General features: G+C 37.7%; 2 protein-coding genes across 2 annotated transcripts; one reads left to right on the top strand and one right to left on the bottom strand.

The window, feature by feature from the left end:
- The first annotated feature begins 80 nt into the window (after window positions 1–80).
- On the top strand, window positions 81–17479 carry arl6ip6 (ADP-ribosylation factor-like 6 interacting protein 6). Its single transcript, XM_065240117.2, has 4 exons — window positions 81–619; window positions 722–775; window positions 869–1001; window positions 11383–17479. Exons 1-4 carry the CDS (start codon window positions 346–348, stop codon window positions 11474–11476), a joined length of 555 nt encoding a protein of 184 aa, XP_065096189.1. The 5' UTR covers window positions 81–345; the 3' UTR covers window positions 11477–17479.
- Window positions 17480–19891: 2412 nt separating this feature from the next.
- On the bottom strand, window positions 19892–21497 carry rprmb (reprimo, TP53 dependent G2 arrest mediator candidate b). The gene has a single exon (XM_065240331.2). It carries the CDS (start codon window positions 21255–21257, stop codon window positions 20964–20966), a length of 294 nt encoding a protein of 97 aa, XP_065096403.1. The 5' UTR covers window positions 21258–21497; the 3' UTR covers window positions 19892–20963.
- Window positions 21498–21868: the final 371 nt, after the last annotated feature.

Here is a 21868-nt window from a genome sequence, read left to right as displayed (position 1 = left end):
GACTGGATAAAATGGTTGCAGAAGGCGGTGCTTCGCAAAACGGAAGCACAAACCGCGATGTTTTGAAACTTCACTGGCTTATATTTATGTATATAAAACAAGTTGAGCTTAGACATGTTATTTTTCGGTGGCATTTATTCGTCATTGTTTGAAACATAAATGTTTTACATACACCACACCATTTGAACTTATAATATGATAACGTTAAGAAAAGTTTTTGTAACTATCTCGCTAACTCACTAGCATGTTCCCGTGTTGTCTAGGAAACGGAAACGCACTACACTGTCGTAAAACCCAGGATGTGACTCACTTGCCAACAATTTTTAGAAACTTGAATAAGCCAGAATGTTACATTCTTCTGAGGATACAGACCAGCCTTTAGATATTTATTCGGACGACGATGATAATAATGTATTAAGGGAACGAAGAAATGCATTTGGGGATATAAATGCAGCTTTAGATGAGAGCAGCACGAGCCGCAGGGTAACGCACGGGCGGCGGCAGCAGCTGTATAGAGACACACACCTGTGGCCCGCTCGAATTGTTTCTATGCTTTGCAGCATTGCCGTTGTCTCATTCATCGCCGTGCTTATCTCCTTTTTGTACATCATATTAAAAGGTGAGCATTTCATTTCTCACTTTTGTTTAAGAGATTTCTGGAGTTTCTAGGTTGTGCAATACTTTATGAAAGTAACTTTATTCGTAATTATCTAATTTATAGATTTAAGAGCTGAAAGGGTTACCACTGAAGATGGAGCAGAAGTGAGACTTATGGGTTGGTGCTCATTTAGTCCAAGTTAAAAAAAAATACCATTGATACTGATTTCTGCTGCATGTTGTAAAAGTTGCATGTTGACTGTTTCTGCAGGGTTTTGGAGTATTTTGATCCTGTCTTCTGTTGCTGGACTTCTGTGTTGCAGTTTCTCATGGACTCTAACCTACTTTGACTCATTTGAGCCAGGGATGTTTCCTCCAACCCCTCTTTCCTCGGCCAGATTCAAGTAAGCCTTTTTATTATATTGTACACTTAAACACCATACCACATAATCAAACTAAAACCTCATTCACAGAGCACTTTGGTCCCAGAAAATACTTGTAAAATTGGCAGGCAAGCTCCTGTGTGAATGCAAACACGTTTCGTAAATGTTCTGGGATCGCTCTCAGAAAGAGGACCTAGTAACATAGATAAGATCGATACATGGAAAACCCTTAAGATACCCGGAAAACCCTCAGTGTGAATAAGAAGCAGGAACAATGCAGTAAGGAGCATGTCGTAGTGAGGACGCGTGTGTCACTGTCATGGCAACATGAAGTTATGGTTCAGCATCTTTAAAACGATGAAAAAACACGATGCGTAACGATGTGTAACACATGGAAATCTGATAAGATTTGGAGAAGTTGTGGCCATTTGAATATAACACGTTCAAGAAAGAGAATGCCGAGAAAATTGAGAAAGAAGAGTTGGCACTTTTCCCTGCCTAAAGAGACAATATGGCTCATTTACATCTCATTTAGCTAAACCATACCCCCTGTAAAGCCGTTTTGAGATACAGATGTTCTAGCATCATATGTATTGTATGACAGGAGTCTGGATGACAACATGCAAAAATAAACAGAACGTTTTACCCCCCTTTGTGGGGATCACAAGTCCAATCCAGTCTGTTTCATCCAATAGCCATTTTTTTCCACAAATGTGTATAATCCGTGAAATATTTATATATAGTCTATTGTTTACATCAGATTTCGCATCGTAACATGTAAGGGTATATGAGGTTACACTCCGGTAATTTAAAATGTGATATTTAGACATGTTACCAAATGCTCGCTCGTTTCCCCATGGAAAAGATTGATAGACAAAACATGTAGCCAATTATATAAAGTATTCTCAGCGATCTCTGTGTAACTTATATGTGTTGGACTTCATGCTGCGCTGCAAGAACTGACAGACAGATGACGTCAAAGTACCGCAAGAGCAAGTTGAAATTAAACTACTCCGTAGGATTTCTTGAAAAGCTCTTGCGGTACCTTGACGTCATCCGACTGCAGCGCCGCATAAAGTCGAGCAAATGTATTTTTGATGCTTCAACACATTCAAGCTGACCCACTGATGTCACATGGACTACTTTGATGATATTTTTATTAAGTTTCTGGACATGGAAACCATACATAGATGTTCAATGGTTGGGACAAAAGCTCTCGGACTAAATCTAACGTTAAAACATCTTAAACGCTAGAGTCACGCTGTTCCCTTTGGGGGTCTGGGCGAAAACACAAGCCCCTTAGTAATAAGGGTGTCACGATTTCGATTTTAAATCGAAATCGATCTAAATTAAGTCACAGCTTCGAACTTCGAATTAAAAAATGGGATCGTCGATGCTACCACGCCCCCATGTCACGTCCGGTCGGCGAGGGACAAAAACTCTCAGAGATGCCTTTAAAAACATCGGTCCGGCGGAACGCGATCTGAATTGAATCGTGACCTTAGAATCGAAAATGTAATCGAATCGAGGATTTGGAGAATCGTGACACCCCTACTTAGTAAGTAAGTATACACAGACAATGACGGCCCCCGCTGCACGCTAGAATCTCCGGAAAAACAAGTGGATTTCAACAGCAAAATGCATGCTTTTAAATATACAAAAACTGCTATCTCAAACATGGAGAGGCTTCTTCGTGATCTCAACTAACAGATTCTGCAAAAAAACGAAAATCACAAATTTAAAAAAAAACCTTTCTTTCTCATTTTCTCGAAAGTTGTGCTGCAGGCTTGTGTCACTGGTTTCCGTGACGGGTCACATATTATTATGTAAATAACTCCCATAATTATTTGTTATGTTGTTACTAAAAAATCTGAAACGAATGTCTAGAAGACACATCAACTTATCCATTTTTAAAGGGGACATATCATGAAAATCTGACATTTTCCATGTTTAAGTGCTATAATTGGGTCCCCAGTGCTTCTATCAACCTAGAAAATGTGAAAAAGAACAACTCAAGTTACCAAGTTTTGGTAAACCACGCTCTGCAAGCATGTCAAAAAATAGGTAATTAGAAATTTAGATCCCCTTGTGATGTCAGAAATGAATAATACCGCCCCTTAATCTGCACTATCCAACTGCGGCACTGCCATTTAGTGCAGAGATCAACTCATTTGCATTTTAAAGAACACCCCCCCACCCAAAAACGGAACATTTTTGCTCACACCTACAAAAGGGGCAATTTTAACAATCTATAATAAATTATCTATAGGATATTTTGAGCTAGAACTTCACATACATACTCTTGGGACACCAAAGATTTATTTTACATCTTAAAAAAGTTGTGAAATGTCCCCTTTAAAATCTCTGATTTAAAACTGTATTTGTTGCCCAAACATACTGCTGAAAGCCACATAAATGAGCACAAATGGACAACTGTAATTAAGGCTTTTTGCGATTTATGTAATTGTTTCCCCTCTAATTGTATTCCTGATTAATTTTTGATTAATTATGCAGCCCTTAACACCTTGAACAGCATTGTGAACAGCATAGAGAAATATTATCAACATCTCTAAAGCATCATGGCATAGAAAAATAGTATCAACATCAGTATCAAGTGCACCAAAGCACCACACACCTATAAAATTAAAACAGTGACATCTTTTAGCAGGACAATTACAAGAAAAGCTATATTTAAGAGCACCAATTATCCTATTCACGATTTTACATTTCCTTTGGTGTGTAGGTGTGATTTAGTACATTTTAACGATATGCAAAAGGTACATACCCCAAAGTAAACAATGACGCGAGTTTAACAGATTTACAAAACCTTAAGTTGATCCCAGCAGTCTCCCAGTAAAGCAAGCCAACAGTGCGTTAGCAGCAAAGAACCAAAAATTCACTTGTTTAGCCAGTTCTCCTATGGCACACTACAGCTGCACTTCGTAACTGGTTGAAAAGGAAGCTGGTCCATGTCCTTGAACAATTACATGATAACATTTATTGCTATTATTTAATTGGTATTACAGCATTTTATATTTTAGTTACTAGATTTGATCAGTATTTAAGCCTTTTAATTTGTAGTCAGTAATAAAAATGCATGTTAAATGCATGCAATTACACAATAATTAGTCAAATTGTTGTAAATTATTGAAACGCGCCTTTCACACCACATGAAAGCTAGTGCTCAATAATCTTGCTTTAATAGCCAATGCTGTTTTTATCTTTTTTTATGACTAACCAAAAGCTTATAACCAAAAGAAAATACTTCACTGTACAGCTGAATCTAATGTTTGGGTTCTGTCATTTCATTCTTTAGTAAGATTTATTCCATCTGGATGATTGTTGATGCTTCACCCTGTGCGTGTGCTTTAGGATTAAGTAGAAGGGATAAACCCCAATGGTTTTTATTTTTATTCTTTCCTAAAATAAATACTGTAGTAATTTCAATATTTGCCGCTCTGTCTGAGTTTATTAGATCATTAGGCATGGCTTTGAAGCGGGTATGTAAGTAGTTTTCATCAGACAAAAACACAGCCTGTTAAGTCTTTCAGCTTGTCTAGCAGCTGCTGTGCTTTCAAACACAGACAGAAATGGCACCATCTTTTGATCACTTCCCAAGCCAGTTTCTTCTTTTCAGTGATTCCAAAACGGATCATTTGCAAATGAGCTTATGTTTTTATGTATCTGTGTTTAATAAAATACGATGATATGATTTGTGACCCTAGACCACAACACCAGTCATAAGGGTACATTTTCTGATGGTTGAATAAATAAGCTTTCCTTTGGTTTATTGTTTGTTGGGATATATTTGAAAATCTCAAATCTGAGGGTTGAACTGCAAACAAATCAAAATGTTGAGAAAAATGCCTTTTGAAGTTGTCCAAATGAAGTCATTAGCCACTGTAAAATATGATCTTTACATAATATCCTAATGAATTTTAGCATAAAAGAAAAATTGATAATTTGACTCATACAATGTATTATTGGCTATTGCTACAAATATACCTGTGTGACGTAAAGGGACACTCCACTTTTTTGGAAAATATGCTCATTTTCCAGCTCCCCTAGAGTTAAACATTTAATTTCTACCATTTTGGAATCCATTTGGCCGATCTCCAGGTCTGGCGGTACCACTTTTAGCATAGCTTAGCATAATCCATTGAATCTGATTAGAACATTAGCATCGCGCTCAAAAATAACCAAAGAGTTTTGACTGCAGCAGGCGCAATGATATTACGCTGTGCCTGAAAATAGTCCCCTGCTATTGAAAGTGACCAAGGGGACTATTTTTGGGTGCTGCGTAATATCATTGCACCTCCTGCAGCCATGGTACGGCAGCAAAGTCCTTGATTATTACACCAGAATGAGAGTATAGTTCCTAGATATATCTTCCTAGAAAATCGCAACTTTTAATTTTCCGTCAGTCTTAGTATGCGATGTAACTACAGAAAAGTCAAGTTTTAAATGGGAAAAAATAAGGAAAATCGTTAGTTTCTTTTGTGCGCAATGCTTATGGTCTAATCAGAATAAATGAATTATGCTAAGCTATGCTAAAAGTGGTACTGCCAGACCTGGAGATCAGCTGAATGGATTCCAAAACTGTAAAAATTAAATGTTTAACTCTAGGGGAGCTGGAAAATGAACCTATTTCAAAAAAACAGTGGAGTGCCTCTTAGACTGGTTTTGTGGTCCAGGGTCACATTTAATGCAAATTTACATGCGGCAGTTGGCTGATCAACTCAAGTTCAAAGGTTTGGTGATCAATCAAATGTTGATGTTATTGATGTAAGGCCGTCTTTACAAGTGGCTCGGTTTTCCAGTTTGGCTCAGCAGTGTAATACCCTGAAAGAGTAGAAGAGTTATAGAAACATGTTATCAAGGCTGTTTCTTTATTCTGGGGTTATTCGTCCATTTTTCCTATTTTGTTTTAAGCTGTCAGGGCTTGAGCAGCTTGTCAGCTGGTAAAATAGAAAATTGTTCTCATCTCTTTGCGCTGGTTCGACTTGGCCAGGCGAGAGCACAAGCTCGGGGAGAACAGAAAAGCAATTTTCCTGTAATTGGTTTTCATCTTCAGACCTGAATACTAGCACCAAGCGGAACATTCAAAAAATGCCCCGCAATTGGTCCACCGGGATTTTGTGTGGCTCTAAGTCCTATCAAATATGTCTAAATGTTCTTTGCCCCCGCTGCTAATGTCCTAACAGAGGGGAAAAGTTTCCTAATCTTTTTTTGTATTGTTTTATCCAAACCATCACACAGATTACGGAAAATATATCCGTGATTTGTCCGGGGATTGTCTTATTTTGGTTTATTCACGCTGACAACAATTTTCCAGAATCTGTGCCTGCGTTCACACAAAGACACGTGACAAAAATTATATTTGCAGTCGTGCACTTGGTGGATTTTATATTCAGCATCTTAAGTTTGCTGCTTATCTGCGATTTCTATCTCGAGAAACCACGCGTGTACATTTTTGTTTATGATTTGATCATAACTAGCGCATGACGTGCTGTTCTATTATGCTGGTTAATGATATCTGCTTCAGCGTGGTTATTGATGAGTTCCCTGACCTCCGCTTTATTCCAGACACAGACATTTCTTGTCATGAATGTAGATTTGTATTTAAAATCCCTGTGTCAAAGAGCTGAAGGACAACTTTTTGTTGCGGTGACACATGCTTCCTCACTACAACACGCAAAAACACACAACATTGTTTTTGACTTTGGTTCACAAAGGATTTGTTTCGTAAATGTTACGGCAATGTTATTAGGTCCCCTTTACCAGGGCAATCACAGAAACAATTACTGGGACGTGTTTGCGACTTGCTGTGTGAATAGGATTACTTCTATAGCTGATGTGTTCAGGAAGTGTCAACCACAAAAAAGGCACCACAATCAGGTTAGCCTATTAAAAGAAATTGTAAAAAAATTCATAAAAAATTACATATTTCTTACAGATGAACACAATTGGAGTTATGTTAAATAATATTCTGGCTTCTTAATATTTCAAATAGTTGTACCTCGGCCAAATATTGTCCTATCCCAAAACACCAATGAAAAACGTATTTATTAAACTATCCGATTATGTATAAATCTCAAATTCAAAAAATTACCCAATGACTGGTTTTGTGGTCCATGTTGACAAAAATATCATCATATTGTATTAAACATGGATACAGACAAACATAAGCTCATTTGCAAATTATCAGTTTTGGAATCACCAAAAAGGGGAAGCTGTGTGGCTTGGGAAGTGATCAAAAGACTGTGCCATTTCTGGCTATGTTTGAAAGCACAGCAGCTGCTAGACAGTCAAAGACTTAACATACTGTGTTACTGTCTGATGGTCTCTCTTTCAAAGAAATCTACTTACATATGACTTCAAAGCCGTGTCTAATGATCTAGAATAAACTCCGATAGCTCAGAAGCTGTAAAATTGGGGCACTATCCAATGCTATTATAAAGCCGAAAAGGACCAGGATATTATTAAAACAATAACTGTGTTCTGCTAAAAGAAGATCATATAGCCCTTGAATGGCTTGAAGGTGAACCGATTTTATTTTTGGGGTGAACTATTCTCGTTAAATTTCATCCTGCTGTAACATGATAAATGTCTTACATGTATTTGGAAAGCACTATACATTCTCAAAATAAAGGTAAAATCACAATATTTCTCATTTACATTGAACCAATTGACAATTGCCCATTGATCTACAGAACACCATAGATTTTCACTCTAATTGTGCTACAGTTATGTTTTGGAAAGTTTCCAGCTTGGACACACAAAATCCAAGCCCTCTTCTATCCATCTTAATTTCACACATTTTTGCTTTCTGGCGAGTCGTGATAATAGATGGTCTTGCTGAGTGCTGAAAACCAGACTTGTCTTATCTGGCTTATACATGTTGTCTTTACCTCACTGTGCACAAGTTTGCCGCTGTGCTACAAACAAGTTTTCAAGAATGCCCGTTCTTTCATTTTTATAATGATTGTACTCTCTATCCTGCACCCACACAACATCAAAACCTGGCATCCAGTTAACACATCCATCATTTGGGCACCGCAAAAATTGTTTTCCATCGCTATGGTAACTAAGTAAACCAAATGACACTGCGGTAAAATAATGAGTGTAGATGCAGGAAGAAGTTGCCATGACAACGTTAGTCACACTCCCTTAGTGGTTTCAGTGACAACCCACTGAATAAATGAAGGATGTGTTGTGAAGGTCTAAGCTGCCCCGTGAGCCCTTCAGACCGTGAGTTTTGTTATGTTTCTATTGACCTTAGTACTCCTGACATTTATTACCTGGAGTTTGTGTACCGAAGGAAGGAGGGGTAGAGACGTGTACAGTACAAAAAGCTGACGGGCTGTTGCCATTTTTAAAAGTTATTTCAGTGATTTTATGATTCGGTCATGACGAGAGCTTTTAAATTGAGTTTAAAGGGGACCTGAATGCTAAAAGCATCTAATAAATTTTTGCATTGTGACCTAAAACAGAACTAAATATGATAAAGTGATGATTTTGTGGAATAAAACAACTTGCTTGCAGAAAGACTTACAGCAGCAGTTGACATTTAACTGTAAGTAATGTATACTCATGACATTTGAAATGGTGAATTTGATAGAGTCTGTTAACACCCTTTTTATGATTTGTCTAGGTTGAGCTGATGGCATGTTTTCCTAAAGTTGCATTAAATATTTTGTATGCATGCATGTTGCATTGGTGTGTTTATAGTATAAGGCTCTCACAATTATGCACGGTTGCCTTGAAACGTGCCTGAGCATGATTGTCCCCATTCCCCAAATCTCCCTTATGGAAATCACTGTTGACCATACTGTACATCATGTACTATGTGAAGTTTTACATGCACAAAGTAATTTTGTGCTCTCAACAGATTGCTCGGACAGATCTCGCATCCTGAGACAGACTTGGCCCGTTGAAGCCAGCTGAAATATCTCTCCTATGAGTTCAAAAATGAGTTTAAGCTCTGCTTCGCTTTATGAATCCATAACCAGACTCCTGATTGGCTGCTGGGAGGACTGTTATTGATTGTGTCTGGAGGCTTTGCGATAAAACCCAGGGTCACTCCATCACTGTGCGAGTTGGTTATCTAATCGCGCAGCAGCGGTCTGATGATGCCTGCCCTGAACCCAACTTGCACAGCCAGCTCGGATCGCAAACAGACTATCGACCAGCTCGCAGCCGGATGGGGCGGTATTGACTGACCCCTGCCATAGCTTTACAGAACTGTGACTGGGTCCGCTTGTTCTTTCTAGCTTGCATGGCTCCGTTACAACACAACAAAACAGCAGGGGTAGACACACATCATCTTCCCCGAGCGTTGTCTCGATGCCTGTTCGCATTGCACTGCAGTGGCGGTCCTAACAATTAGACTTTTGGCATTTTATCCTCAAATGACTTGTGCGCTCACAGACGCTTTGACACTTTTGTTTTGCTTCTCCGAGCAGAAATGCACACACATTATTATAATGCACCCATCGATTTGTTTCCATAGAAACCCAACCTTTCCATCAGTGGGTATGTATGGTCACAGTCAGTTGTTTGTGGCTGTCTTCAGTAGATAAGCTTTACATTTTCTTCTTCCGTCGGAGGTGAGGTTCAGGGAGTTGACGCCACGAAATTGATTCGCTGAATGAACTGGCTAATACTAATTAGTTTAGTCTCTTCTGGTGCATTGGGTTTTTAGTCTCGTCATTCCCTGATTAGATCTCACGCCGGTAAATTATCCGAATGGATGGCCTTAATTATAAGCTGTCCCCAAACCGTTTTTCTCATAGATACATGGGAAAGGCCTGATGTCCTAATGTTTTGTATCAAGTCTGTTTAAAGTGTGTTGTTAATGTGTGGGTTTTGTCTTTAAGATAAATGAACCTTGCATTAACTTGCTTTTAGGAAGAAGAAAGGGTTTAATAGACACAAACTAATACTGTGCCGTCCTATCTGAGGATGTGGCGTTCTGGTTTGAACATATCTGTTCTGTAACAATGAGGCAGGAGATGCTTAATATCAAGTTATGGACATTGAGTCTAGTTGATGTGATAACCAAGAGTGTTGAGATCCCATGTGATGTTTTTAATGTTGCCATACTTAAAGGGATAGTTCGGACAAAAACGATATTAAACCCATGATTTACTCACCCCCAAGCTGTCCGAGTTGCATATGTCCATCGTTTTTCAGACAAACACATTTTCGGATATTTTAGAAAATATTTTATATCTTTCAGTTGATTAAATGTAATGTTACGGGGTCCAGCAATAGTCCACGACCTTCAAGTCCAAAAAAAGTGCGTCCATCCTTCACAAATTAAATCCAAACGGCTCCAGGATGATAAACAAAGGTCTTCTGTGGGTAATCCGTGCGGTGTTGTTGTAGAAATATCCATATTTAAAATGTTATTAACGTTATAAACTACCTTCCGGTAGCGCCGCCATCTTAGAGTGATCCGCATTCAGGATGAGAGCTTACGCAGCGTACAGAGTTTCTCTGCTGCTGCTCTGTGCCCCCGCCCTCCGAATTTGTCATATGTCACTAAGAAAAGTGCGTACACTACGCTAATACTCTCTCCTGAGTCTAAGATGGCGGCGCTACCGGAAGGTAGTTTATAACGTTAATAACATTTTAAATATGGATATTTCTACAACAACACCGCACGGATTACCCACAGAAGACCTTTGTTTATCATCCTGGAGCCGTTTGGATTTAATTTGTGAAGGATGGACGCACTTTTTTGGACTTGAAGGTCGTGGACTATTGCTGGACCCCGTAACATTACATTTAATCAACTGAAAGATATAAAATATTTTCTAAAATATCCGAAAATGTGTTTGTCTGAAAAACGATGGACATACGCAACTCGGACAGCTTGGGGGTGAGTAAATCATGGGTTTAATATCATTTTTGGCCGAACTATCCCTTTAATGTATTGAGGTATAAGTTAAGCACTCACTTAAGATCAGTGTCTCAAACCTTACAAAAAACAATAATGGTGTGCATCTTGTTTGTAAAAACTACTTAAATGTCTTAATATAACTAAGGCCTAGTCCTGGCTTGATCCAAACCCTGTCCGGAAAACCACCACTATATTATCCATTAAAAAGGACTCCCAGGTGTAACATGGGTCATCCGGATGACTTATAATGGATCTTTTATGACCATCTATGCTTTAGTAAAGCACACAATTTACCAACTGATAAGATCAATACACTGGTCCATGCTCCATACATGTCCTCAGTTTTGTTTGTGGTGCTTTTAAACCCCATTGGATACATTGGAGTCCAGGGAATAGTAAACTGAGTGCTAAAGAAAAGTGGCAGTACATTAGGCAGCTGTGGCTTGAAGTATTGTGTGTGTAGTAATGGCATTTGCTTGTGTGTGTGTTTTGCAGGCGAATGACCGGACACTCCTTCCACATGGGCTACAGCATGGCTATACTCAACGGCGTAGTGGCTGCGCTCACTCTTATATGGTATCTCATCTGACGCCAGACACACACGCCTCAACTGACCTCACCTTTTATCAATGGGCGATCCTGAAAACGTCACAAGAAATAAAGAAATTGCTTAAATATCTGGAGCGGGGGGGTTGTCAGTAGAAACAAAAAAAACATAAAACATAAAATGATGACACACTTTTCACTTTGGGGTGACCTCATCCTTGAACATTAGACTAGACTAGGCTGACCTTATTGGCTCAACCAATGGTTTGAGTTTGCTCTACCAATAGAAAGAATGTTTAAACTTTTAAAATTAAACTATTTAGGGCCACTGAAAAAAATTTACGTATTTGCTTTTTTTACTGATTTTTATGACTTTCTTCTTTGAAATACAAAAGAATTGCTTGTTTTTCATCTGACCCTAAAGCCCCCACCCCCCAAAAAACCCTATATAAAACATCTGTGAAAACCAAAGATTTATTGGTTAAACTTAGTTACCTGATTGCTTTAAACATTTTGAATCAAAAATATAAGTAAATTAGTAAAAATATTGGGTTAAATAATATTTTTAAGCTGATTTAGCAGCAATTAAGGCAACCAGGTAACTTATGTTGCTTTTCCATTGCATAGGAAAATCCATTGTCATGGGTCAGGTCGTGTCAGCTCATCTTACTTTGGCTTGGTAAGCTTTTTAATTAAGTTCAGTACCGCTTCAGAGTGGGAGGGATTATAGGCGTGTCGTTATATTTGCGCTGCCTACTGCTGTGACATCATTCAATAAGTGGGAGCGAGCATCGTTGGAATGCAGTGTTTCCCGTACATTCATTTATTTGTCAGTCCGCCACAAAATCAAAATTGACCACCACAAATAGATGTTTGCACATTATGTTTATTCTTACCTCTGTGTCACACGACAGTTCTGTACAAACACAGGCAGCACCAGTCGCAAAGTTGCAAAAAAAGGAACTCAAATATTAACATGTACATTTAAAAAGTAATGCGTTACTTTACTCATTACTTCAAAAAAGTAATATTATTACGTTATGCACGTTACTTGTAATGCGCTACCCCCAACACTGTTCTTCAGCGAGTGACGCGAGGCGCAAGCGCATCGTCCGCCACTAGGTCCTAAAGTACACCCGATTTCTCACAACATACAGACCATAGACACAGACATTGACTTGCTGATTTCTCCTGTGTTTTTTATGAAATTCTGAATTATTCACTTGTGTTTTATCTTAACTGGATTAACATTTATTTCACGACCCCAAATGTGCCATGATTAATGTTTATGTTATTTGTTTGATGTTTATGCGAACAAAAGTGCACGTACATGTAAAATTATTTTATAATAAAATTTTAAATTGTAAGCTAATGACGTAAGTTACTGGGATCTGTGAAAATTACTGAAAATCTGTGGTAGTAGTGTCATAGTGATGTAAATTTTTATACCATTTCATCTCTAGTTTTTCCTTTGTTTAAATTTGACCCATGCTGTGTGATTGTGTCATTACCATCACACCTTAGTGCTGCTTCATCATAAATATCATTACCACAAAAATTCTTAAAATATCACAATATAATTTTGAGGCTGTATTGCTCACCTCTACCGCTGGTAGTGACGATTCTCTCAGACCAATCAGCGATCTACAGTGGTTTCACGTCACATTTTAATATCAGCTCAGCTCGCTTGGAACCTCAACCTAGGTGGTACTAAAAAAGTATTGGGTACAACGTACTGTACCCAGTGGAAAAGCCCCAAAAGTAGGCTGACCCGACCCAACCCATGGGGTACTATCAAGCGTGCCGCACAAGCCCTGAAAAGTGAAGCCAAAACGTCTCGATCGCCCCCCAGTGACTGGTCCCAGTATAGGTCATAAACCCCGCCTCCCCATGTTATTCAATGGGACTTGAGACCAACTAAAAAAATTAATTACACTTCAATTATCTTTTTTCCGAAGCTGGTTTCTGTCATTTACTGTAGTTTTTATCACGCTGATGTAAATTCAAATGTTTGTTTTTAAAATAGGTTTGTGTTTAGTTAGTTATTTAATGATATAAAAACGGTGGTGTAACGTCATGATTGACAGCTGTGATATCGTGTGATATGCGCATTCTACGAGAGCGAGGGCGGGGTTTTGACTTCGCGGCTTCCCTACCTGCTCACTACTGCGCATGACTGGTCCCGAAATCGCTATTGCGCAGACTCAAGACCCAAGATGTCAGCGTCATATCGGGACCCTGGCGGCTTCACTTTTCACCAATGGAAGAGAGCGAACAGGCGTCGTCCATCTTTTTTTTACAGTCTATGAGTACTATGCAATGGAAAAGCGCCATCACTTATGTTTTATACTGTGGGAAATTATTTCAGAATTTTCACTTTTGGGTGACCTATTCTTTTAAAAATTTAAATATAAAAATATTTTTTTAAATATTAAAAAATAGCAAAAATTAATTTCTTGTTTTATATAAAAATGTTACAAACAAAAGAATTTCATGAAGAGTATTTTTTACCACTTTCGTCTCTTTTCCTAATTTAGATACAAAATGACTCTTAATGGACTACATATCATTTGGAATAACAGTGGCATAGTCGGGGACTCTTTGTTACCCTATTATTGTATTTTAAAAGGCTTTCTGTTATTATTGCTGTTACATTTTACCATTACAATAGCAGTGCATTACTCTTTGCCTTCTGTTCTTTTGATGTTGCTCATCAGTGAATCATTACATAGATGTCGTCCAGCTGTTTCTAAAATTGCATGTGCTTTTTAGGACCTCTGCTCAGCAAAGATCAGGGTCCCTTTGGAATTGTGCTTTATTAAAGCTGCATGTTGCTGCTCTATTGAGCATTTTAATGGGGAAAATCATTAATACAATAGCTGTTTTGGGGTTGATGGAGAATAGCCGTGTTAAAGCTTTGTGGAGAGCCTGGGAGAAGGTCAGAAGTGTACAAGTGTGGATTTAATTTATGACTTTAATTATTTGATGTCGACTCTCCCAGGCCATTATTATTTTTCTTTTTCATTACATTAGCAGGCCCTGTAGCGACTCATTTTAGCTAGCGCTAATGCACTGGTCTGTCTCATCTATGGAGTATTAATGTACTGCCGGTGTGTACGTATTCATTTCCAATGGTTGTTTTTCTGTGAACATGTCTCTATTTTTAGTATTGGCGTTTGCTAAAATTATTTTTGGTGATGGCAAATTACCCACCCGATAACCTGTTGCTTATAGATTGTTTGTTTGGGTATTTGGTTAAATGGTTAAGTATTATTTTAGTTATATTGGCACACTATGTATTAAAGATTCATATTATATTGTTTTTCAGCCCTTATCTGTGCAAAACACTCACGTATTTAGGCTGTCGCATACAATATCTCATCCTAAAACCAGATTTGCTGGTTTGTTTTCCTGTTTACTGTCATTTATAAAAAATCAGGGATGATAAAACACTGGAATGTTCATTGCTTACTCTAAAGGTGGAACATCATGTCAAATAACGCTAGCATAAATATATTTTTGCAAAAAACAATAAATTTGGTATTTGAATAGTTTTTCTGCTTTGGTGCTTGCTTTATTTTTCCCCGTCTCCCCAGCATGTGTGTTTGCCAGGATCATTTCCAATAAGATGGAAAAATGCCTCCACATAAAATCCTAATGCGTTGCAATTCACACCGACATAAAAGCTAATAGAAACGTCTGTTTTGCAGTTTGTGGCTGAGTGCTTATAGAGATCTCTGTGGAGGCCTAAGGGTGCAGTAGTTCAGATGCAGAGTTCAGACATCATTGTGCGTGCCAGTCGATATGAAAGCATTTGCTATGAAGCCTTTCTACTTGTCACCCTAAGGCTAGATTTTCCAAAAGGGCAGCGAGACATGTAATCATTTTTCGGAATAAAAATTACGCCCACGTCTCGCTGTTTGCCCTCACAAAATTGACTCCAAATCCGTCTGATAGTCATAGATGTGAAGACAAAAATGAGTACAAATCAAACACAAAGTAAATTGTTTGTTACTTTTTGTAAAACCTCACAACTGTATGCTTCAATGGAACTAATCATTCTTATTTAATAGCTATGCACTATATAAGCTATGTTAGCTGCAATTTGTAACTCTTTTTTGGTAAAAATTCAACAAAAATCCATTACTGGGCAAGTATATAAGAAAAGTATATCTTGCATTACCATGAATGCAACACTAAGCTTATCATTAATCATTTATCATTTGAGCTCTCAGGTCAGATTTCACAGGAAAATATTACAAAATATTTCTCAATCAACCTAAAGCACCCTGCAATTTTTGCATTCCAAATTGAGATGGCAATACAGAGCCGTAAGATACAAATGGCTAGTAATGTACCAAAATACGCGAAACCATCAACTGTTTTCCCATTGTAAGAAATGTATATGTTGAAGTTTATCTCAAGCCCTAAGCTATATACAAGAAGCATCAACCCTTAAATGTGCAATTTTGTTAATTGAAATTTGCAATATCCATATCAACACATTCTCAGTCCCCAATTTTTGGTCAGCAACCTTCATTGTTACTTTTTAATACACAGGGTACCTGTTTTTTAAAGCTCTTCATTGTTCTTATTTGCTTTGTTTTCATTGAGATTGTGAATGGCAACCAATGCCTCACTCCACACTCCCTTTCGAAACGCATAGAGAAGCTACGGTAGCCGCACCAGGACAAACACAGCACATATATAGTGACAAAACACGCTCTGTAGTAGAGTGTGTCCGTTCAGGGCTACTGTACAAACATGCCGGAGCGAAATCGCAACTTGAATGTAATCAAGGTCTCCATGATCCATAGATATTTACACTAGATGTCGCCTTGGCTATGGCAGTTCATTGGAACGAATGCATCAAACGGAGCCGCCATCTTGAAACAGGGTAGCCGTGCATCAGTGTCATTGTAGGCTTTTCCAGTGTTTTTTGTTTTAGTTTTTTTTTCTTTTTTCGTTTCAATGGTCAGACTTGTATTAAGCATGGAGTCCAGAGAAAATGTAAAGTTTTCATATTAAGAAAATCTACTTTTTCTAAATGTAATGCATAGTGCTAGCAGGCCTAACATCCATACGTAGTCCGGCATCGTCCATGAATTCGAAGTACAGACGGAGATAGTAGCATTACCTAGCTGCTTCCTATGACAAGACCCCTGTTCCAAGATGGCGGTGGTTTTGACGCATACTTAGAACCCCAAGGCGACATCTAAGCCGTTTCTCAATGTCAAGGATACTTCTTTGGCAGGACTAGTCCTTACAAGTCACTTCCTTCAGAGGCTAGGCGAGGCTCCTCTTAAGCATTCGGAGAAGATGTTAAATGGAACAGGCTAGCAAGTGCACGTCATTGCGTGATTGAAAGGTGTGCTTTCGGTGCTGCGCGCATAGGATTGTGGGTGATTTCAGCGCGTGAAGGATACGCATATGCATCCTTTCCTGTATATGGGATATTTCTCGAACGAAGGACTCAGTCCTTGGCTGAAGTTTCGAGGATTCTCGACATTGGAACAGTCGTTCGACGGACGTCGATCCTTGACATTGAGAAACGGCTCTAGTGTATATATCTTTGTTCATGATCATCAGGCAATCACAGGTGGTTAAGTGCCCGGCCCTCCAGGGTAAGATTTGAATAGCCCTTGTTTACATTGTTGCACAGGGTTGAGCAATTTGTTTTTTCAGTATTTTTTTCACAGTGCCAAAAGACGCTCCCAAAATTCATGGAAAGGTATAATGTTTTTCCAGAGAGTTATTGATGAATGAGCGTTTTGGTGGCATGTAAGTACATTTTTTGTTTTTTTTGTTTACCAGTTGGGTGTGTAAGATACCAAATCCAATGGTATGTCATCTTAATCAGTGTCTTGTTGACTAAAAAAGCATAATTTGGAAATATGTCTGCAGCTCTTACCAATTTTTTTTTTTTGTAGGCTTAAAAATATTTTCACCCAGTGGGATTAGTTGTAACGCTGTGTTACAACTAACCCCTTAGTACTTACGATATGAAAACCGCTAACATTATCGTAATTCTTGCTGTTGTTTTAAATAGGCTACACACGAATGATTGCTGGCTGAAAACAAAATAAATGTGCCTGTCTTATCAAAAATTGTGTGTCAAAATTTCTTTTTGCTCATATCTTTAATGTTGATTGAATATAAGGTCACGTCAAAGAAGATTGAAATCATAATGAAATGAATGGCTAAAATCAGACTTTGATGATCATTATCTCAGAATTTGATTTTGAAACTTAGTATTGTTTTACAGACTGGATCACATATATATATATATTTTTTTGTCATTATTGTGCGGCTTTTTCTCACATATTTAGACATTTTGTGTGCATTTATAATTGAACTATGGTTAGATGAGTGATGAAAAGTGTAGACACCCGTCTATTATAGACAGATATATAAACAATATCCACTTCTAGTATATAGACAAAATTGTATTGAAATATTTGACTGCAAACTGCAAAGTGTTACAACTAACCCCCTGCCTGTTAAAATTAACCCCATTTATGGGGTAAGTTGTAACATTTGCACTTCTGTCATGTTTGGTGTAATTGTCCAAGAATGGTAAGTACTAGAAACAAACTTTAAATTGTCATTCGTAGCAGATATGTGTTTGTTTTTTATGTAAAAATATTATCAATCAAACTCAATTTTTTTTTTAGATATTTATACACCACTGATAATATAGTTATGTATATTATATTGCATTTCTGTCAAGAGGTCCTTCTGAAAGTTACACAATGTACCTTTAAAATATATTTTGAAGCACCTATACCCTGCCCTTAAACATAACAGGCAAATTAATTTATTGCAAAACTGACATAAGAAAACTGATTGGATGAGAAAAAAAGTATATAATGTCAGGTCAGTCTGGCTGACTTTGATAAAAAAAACTCAAACAAAATAAAGCTGATGCTCTGGCAATTTTTACTAAGCAAATCCATCAAGACAGTTAATGGGCCAGCTCTGTGTTTGACCTTTTTCCCCTCACTTAATGCTTTCCATCTGTCTTTCTTGCCCACTGATCTGGCGATTGTGTTAAACCAGACTTCGTCACAATCATCTTGGTTATCTGCTATCGTCACAAAACTAAACCAAACACATAGTACGTTTTCTCAATAAACAGCAGCCTAGAATCTGCCTCGTTTTGGCTTTGTGTTGGATATGGTGTTGAACAAGCTGAATAAGATAATGGGTGTTGCTTGGATACTGGCTACAATGAGATAAAAATATCTGATGTTAGCCTTGACTCCACATAAAAAGCTCAGAGGGAGTAAATATTAGAGTGAGACTAAAGTAAGTTTTTTTTTGGGGGGGGGGGCTATCGTCAATGCTTTATATGTGACCCAGAAACAAAAACCAATCATGCTATATTAGCAATAAAAGCACTAGCCAAAAATACATTGTATGGGTCCAAATGAAAGATTTTTAATGCTTAAAATCATGAATATATTTTGTAAATTTCCTACCATAAATATATAAAAATGTGTGTTGCTAAGATTATTGCACCCTCGGATTCCAGTTTTTTAATATTTTCGAAAATTTTCCTAACAAACCGTTTCAATGGAAAGCTTGCTATATTTCCGATTATGTATAAATCTGTTTCAAATTGACCTGGTTTTATGGTCCAGGGTCACATTTAAGACACACCATTCATATTTCTCTTCGTGACGTGTATATTTTATGTGTAATTAAATTTTTTACGATTTATTCACAATGAATAAGCAGTCAATAAAAGCACAGAATAAATAGGATGCCCTTTAGTACTGTTTTAAAAACATCCCAGGATGATACCTTAGGAAGGTAAATAAAATGCAAAGACACAATTCCCATTGTGTACATTTCTGAATGTTAGTGTGTAAATAATAATAATTATAATTAAAATTTGCATTTACTATTCTGAAGAGCACATTCAGAACAATATTTATAGTATGACTGACTTACTTTTACAGTAGTTAAATGTTAAAAAGGCAGAATAGACTTTGTGTCTGTGCTGTCTACATACTGTCTGTGTGCATATATATACAGAAGTTTGTACATTTATGACACTTTCGGTTCTGGTGTTTATCATTTGCACAGCTGTGTAAGGAAAATATGCTGAAGGTATATAAACACTGCCCTGAACTTATAGGGTTACGGTAACAGGATGGTCTATACTGCTTAATGGACGTGCGTCATGGTGGTAGTGGGAATGTTATCTTAGTTTACATTATGAAGTAAATTATTGAGTTGTTCTGTCCTTGTAAGAGTTTCAATTAATTCTTGAGGTTTGTTTTTTGTGTGTTAAGACATATTTGAAAGCACATCCCGTCATGTTAGTGTGTGTTACCTGGAAGTTTACAAAAGAGGGGTCTAAACCTATGTTACATTATACAGATGACCCCATGAACTGACTATTTATCGTATTTTTGTTGTTTTAAGTAATCATTCAGCAAAGACTTGCAAACATAACTATATTTGGCCATATTTCCTCTTTCGTGGATTCACTATCTTAACTAATCTTCACACACACATCTGAAGATTAAAATGAGTGTGTATTAATGATATATATGATATTTTGGGACTTGCCACATGGTGTTTTATATAATTATCATTAGTTCTTTGAAAAAAAGTGTAGATAGAAGTTTTGAGGTCACATTGACACATGGATATCAGCATTGCATTTATCAGTGGCCAGTTTATGTCACTGGAATTGTTCAACTATTCAGCGTTATACAGAATTCGCCCATAACATATAGCATGACATAATTGTAAAACAATATACTTCACGTTTTCTTGATAAAATATAAAACTTTGTTATTCTTCAAAAAATACAGTTTTAAATATAATGCTCCTCACGTTTAAACACGGGACAAAAATATCACATTTGACTAAATGTTTTGCACTAAACACAAATATGCATCCAACGAAATTACTTATTTTGCTACACCGTGTAAAAGATTTTATTTAAACGTTGAATTGCGTACTTTTCAATGTCCACGTGCATTATCCAAAACGCATGCAATTTTCAGCCACGTGAATTTCAACGGGCAGAAAAGCAGCAGTTTGTTCCAAGCGTATTAATCACATGAATATTCATTTATTACTCGTGGCAAATGGGGTGGTTCAAAACAATCCCATAATCCGTTTATCCTAAAAATGGTGTCCATTTAGTGAATATTCTATGTTAAGTTTCAGTCAACAGATCTTCATTTTAACCTTTTCTCGTAAAGTGTCCTTATCTTTTCATTAGTGAACTCACTAAAACCACAAAACTTGCGATAGTACAGTAATGCCCTCATCTTGGGGTTGTGTAGTTTTAGTGGTAAATATATTTTGTCTGCAAGATTTAAATCCAGAATGAATTGTATGTTGTTCCAGGCGGATTCTCTTTAATTAAAAGAAAATGAATGAATCAAAGCAATGTCCCAGATTTTCAAGCGCAACTTTTCAAACATTTCTGAAGAGCAATACGGATAGTCTTTCATCTCCAGCGCGCGCGTCCCACCTGTCTCGTGCCTATATCCAACTTTTGCGCACTAGTACGGTCCCACGATAACCGCTTCAACATCCTTCGACGGTCTTCTGTCCGTAACCAGAAAGTTGATCATACCCTCGGACTTAATGAGCAAGTTACAGCCTAAAAAGAAAATGCCGAAAACCACTGTGAGAGCGAGCACGCACATCACGGCGATCTGCACCGCGCGCATGACGAAGGCGCTCCGCTCGTCCTCGACCCCGCTGTCAGTCACCACAGAGGACGAAAGAAAGCTCCCGTTGCTTCTGTTGGAAAACAAACCGCTGTCTGTGCTGTTGAAAACTGTTGAATTCATTTTGAATTACTCTCCGGGGTCCTTTGGATAACAGGAGCAGGTGCGTGGAAAAACAACGGCCGAAGTTTTCTTCGGTTTTGTAAAGTCACAAAAGCAAAAGAGATCTCGAAAGATTTTAAAGGCAGACATGCGGTAGAAAGATGAGTTCTTGTCGGACCTGTTGTGAAGGTTATTAGGGGTTCGGGTTTGCAGGGGTATGACTCCAAACTCACACAGCTGCTTACTGACGTTTTTGTTCACATTGCGCCCCCTTTGACACAAACGAAAATAAGTGTCCTTATAACCAGTGCTGAGGTAATACAGTGGCGGGGAAAAGTATGTGAACCTTTAGGAATTTCATAGTTTTCTCAATCAAACTGTCATAAAATGTTATCTGATCTTCATCTAAGTTAAGGGTTTTGACAAACATAATGTGTCTAAAAATAATAACACAAAAATATCTGATCTTTCATGTCTTTATTGAGAACAACCAAAAAACCTCATAGTGCTTGTGAAAAAAAGTATGTAAACCCTTGAGTTAATGACCTCAAATTGGAGTCAGGTTTTAGCACACATGGGGTTTCTTTGAGATAATACGTTTGGCTGTGTGGACTACAGCTACTTTGACACAT

This window comes from Paramisgurnus dabryanus, chromosome 7 (genome assembly GCF_030506205.2).
Source record: "Paramisgurnus dabryanus chromosome 7, PD_genome_1.1, whole genome shotgun sequence".
Taxonomy (NCBI): domain Eukaryota; kingdom Metazoa; phylum Chordata; class Actinopteri; order Cypriniformes; family Cobitidae; genus Paramisgurnus; species Paramisgurnus dabryanus.
This window is presented reverse-complemented; position numbering and strand designations above follow the sequence as displayed.

What these genes read in the sequence shown, in the direction of transcription:
- arl6ip6 (XM_065240117.2), top strand. Translation starts at nt 346, where the DNA reads ATGTTACATTCTTCTGAGGATACAGACCAGCCTTTAGATATTTATTCG. An exon ending in TTTGTACATCATATTAAAAG is followed by an intron (nt 620 to 721) that starts GTGAGCATTTCA and finishes TCTAATTTATAG; the next exon opens with ATTTAAGAGCTGAAAGGGTT. An exon ending in AGCAGAAGTGAGACTTATGG is followed by an intron (nt 776 to 868) that starts GTTGGTGCTCAT and finishes CTGTTTCTGCAG; the next exon opens with GGTTTTGGAGTATTTTGATC.
- rprmb (XM_065240331.2), bottom strand. Translation starts at nt 21,257, where the DNA reads ATGAATTCAACAGTTTTCAACAGCACAGACAGCGGTTTGTTTTCCAAC.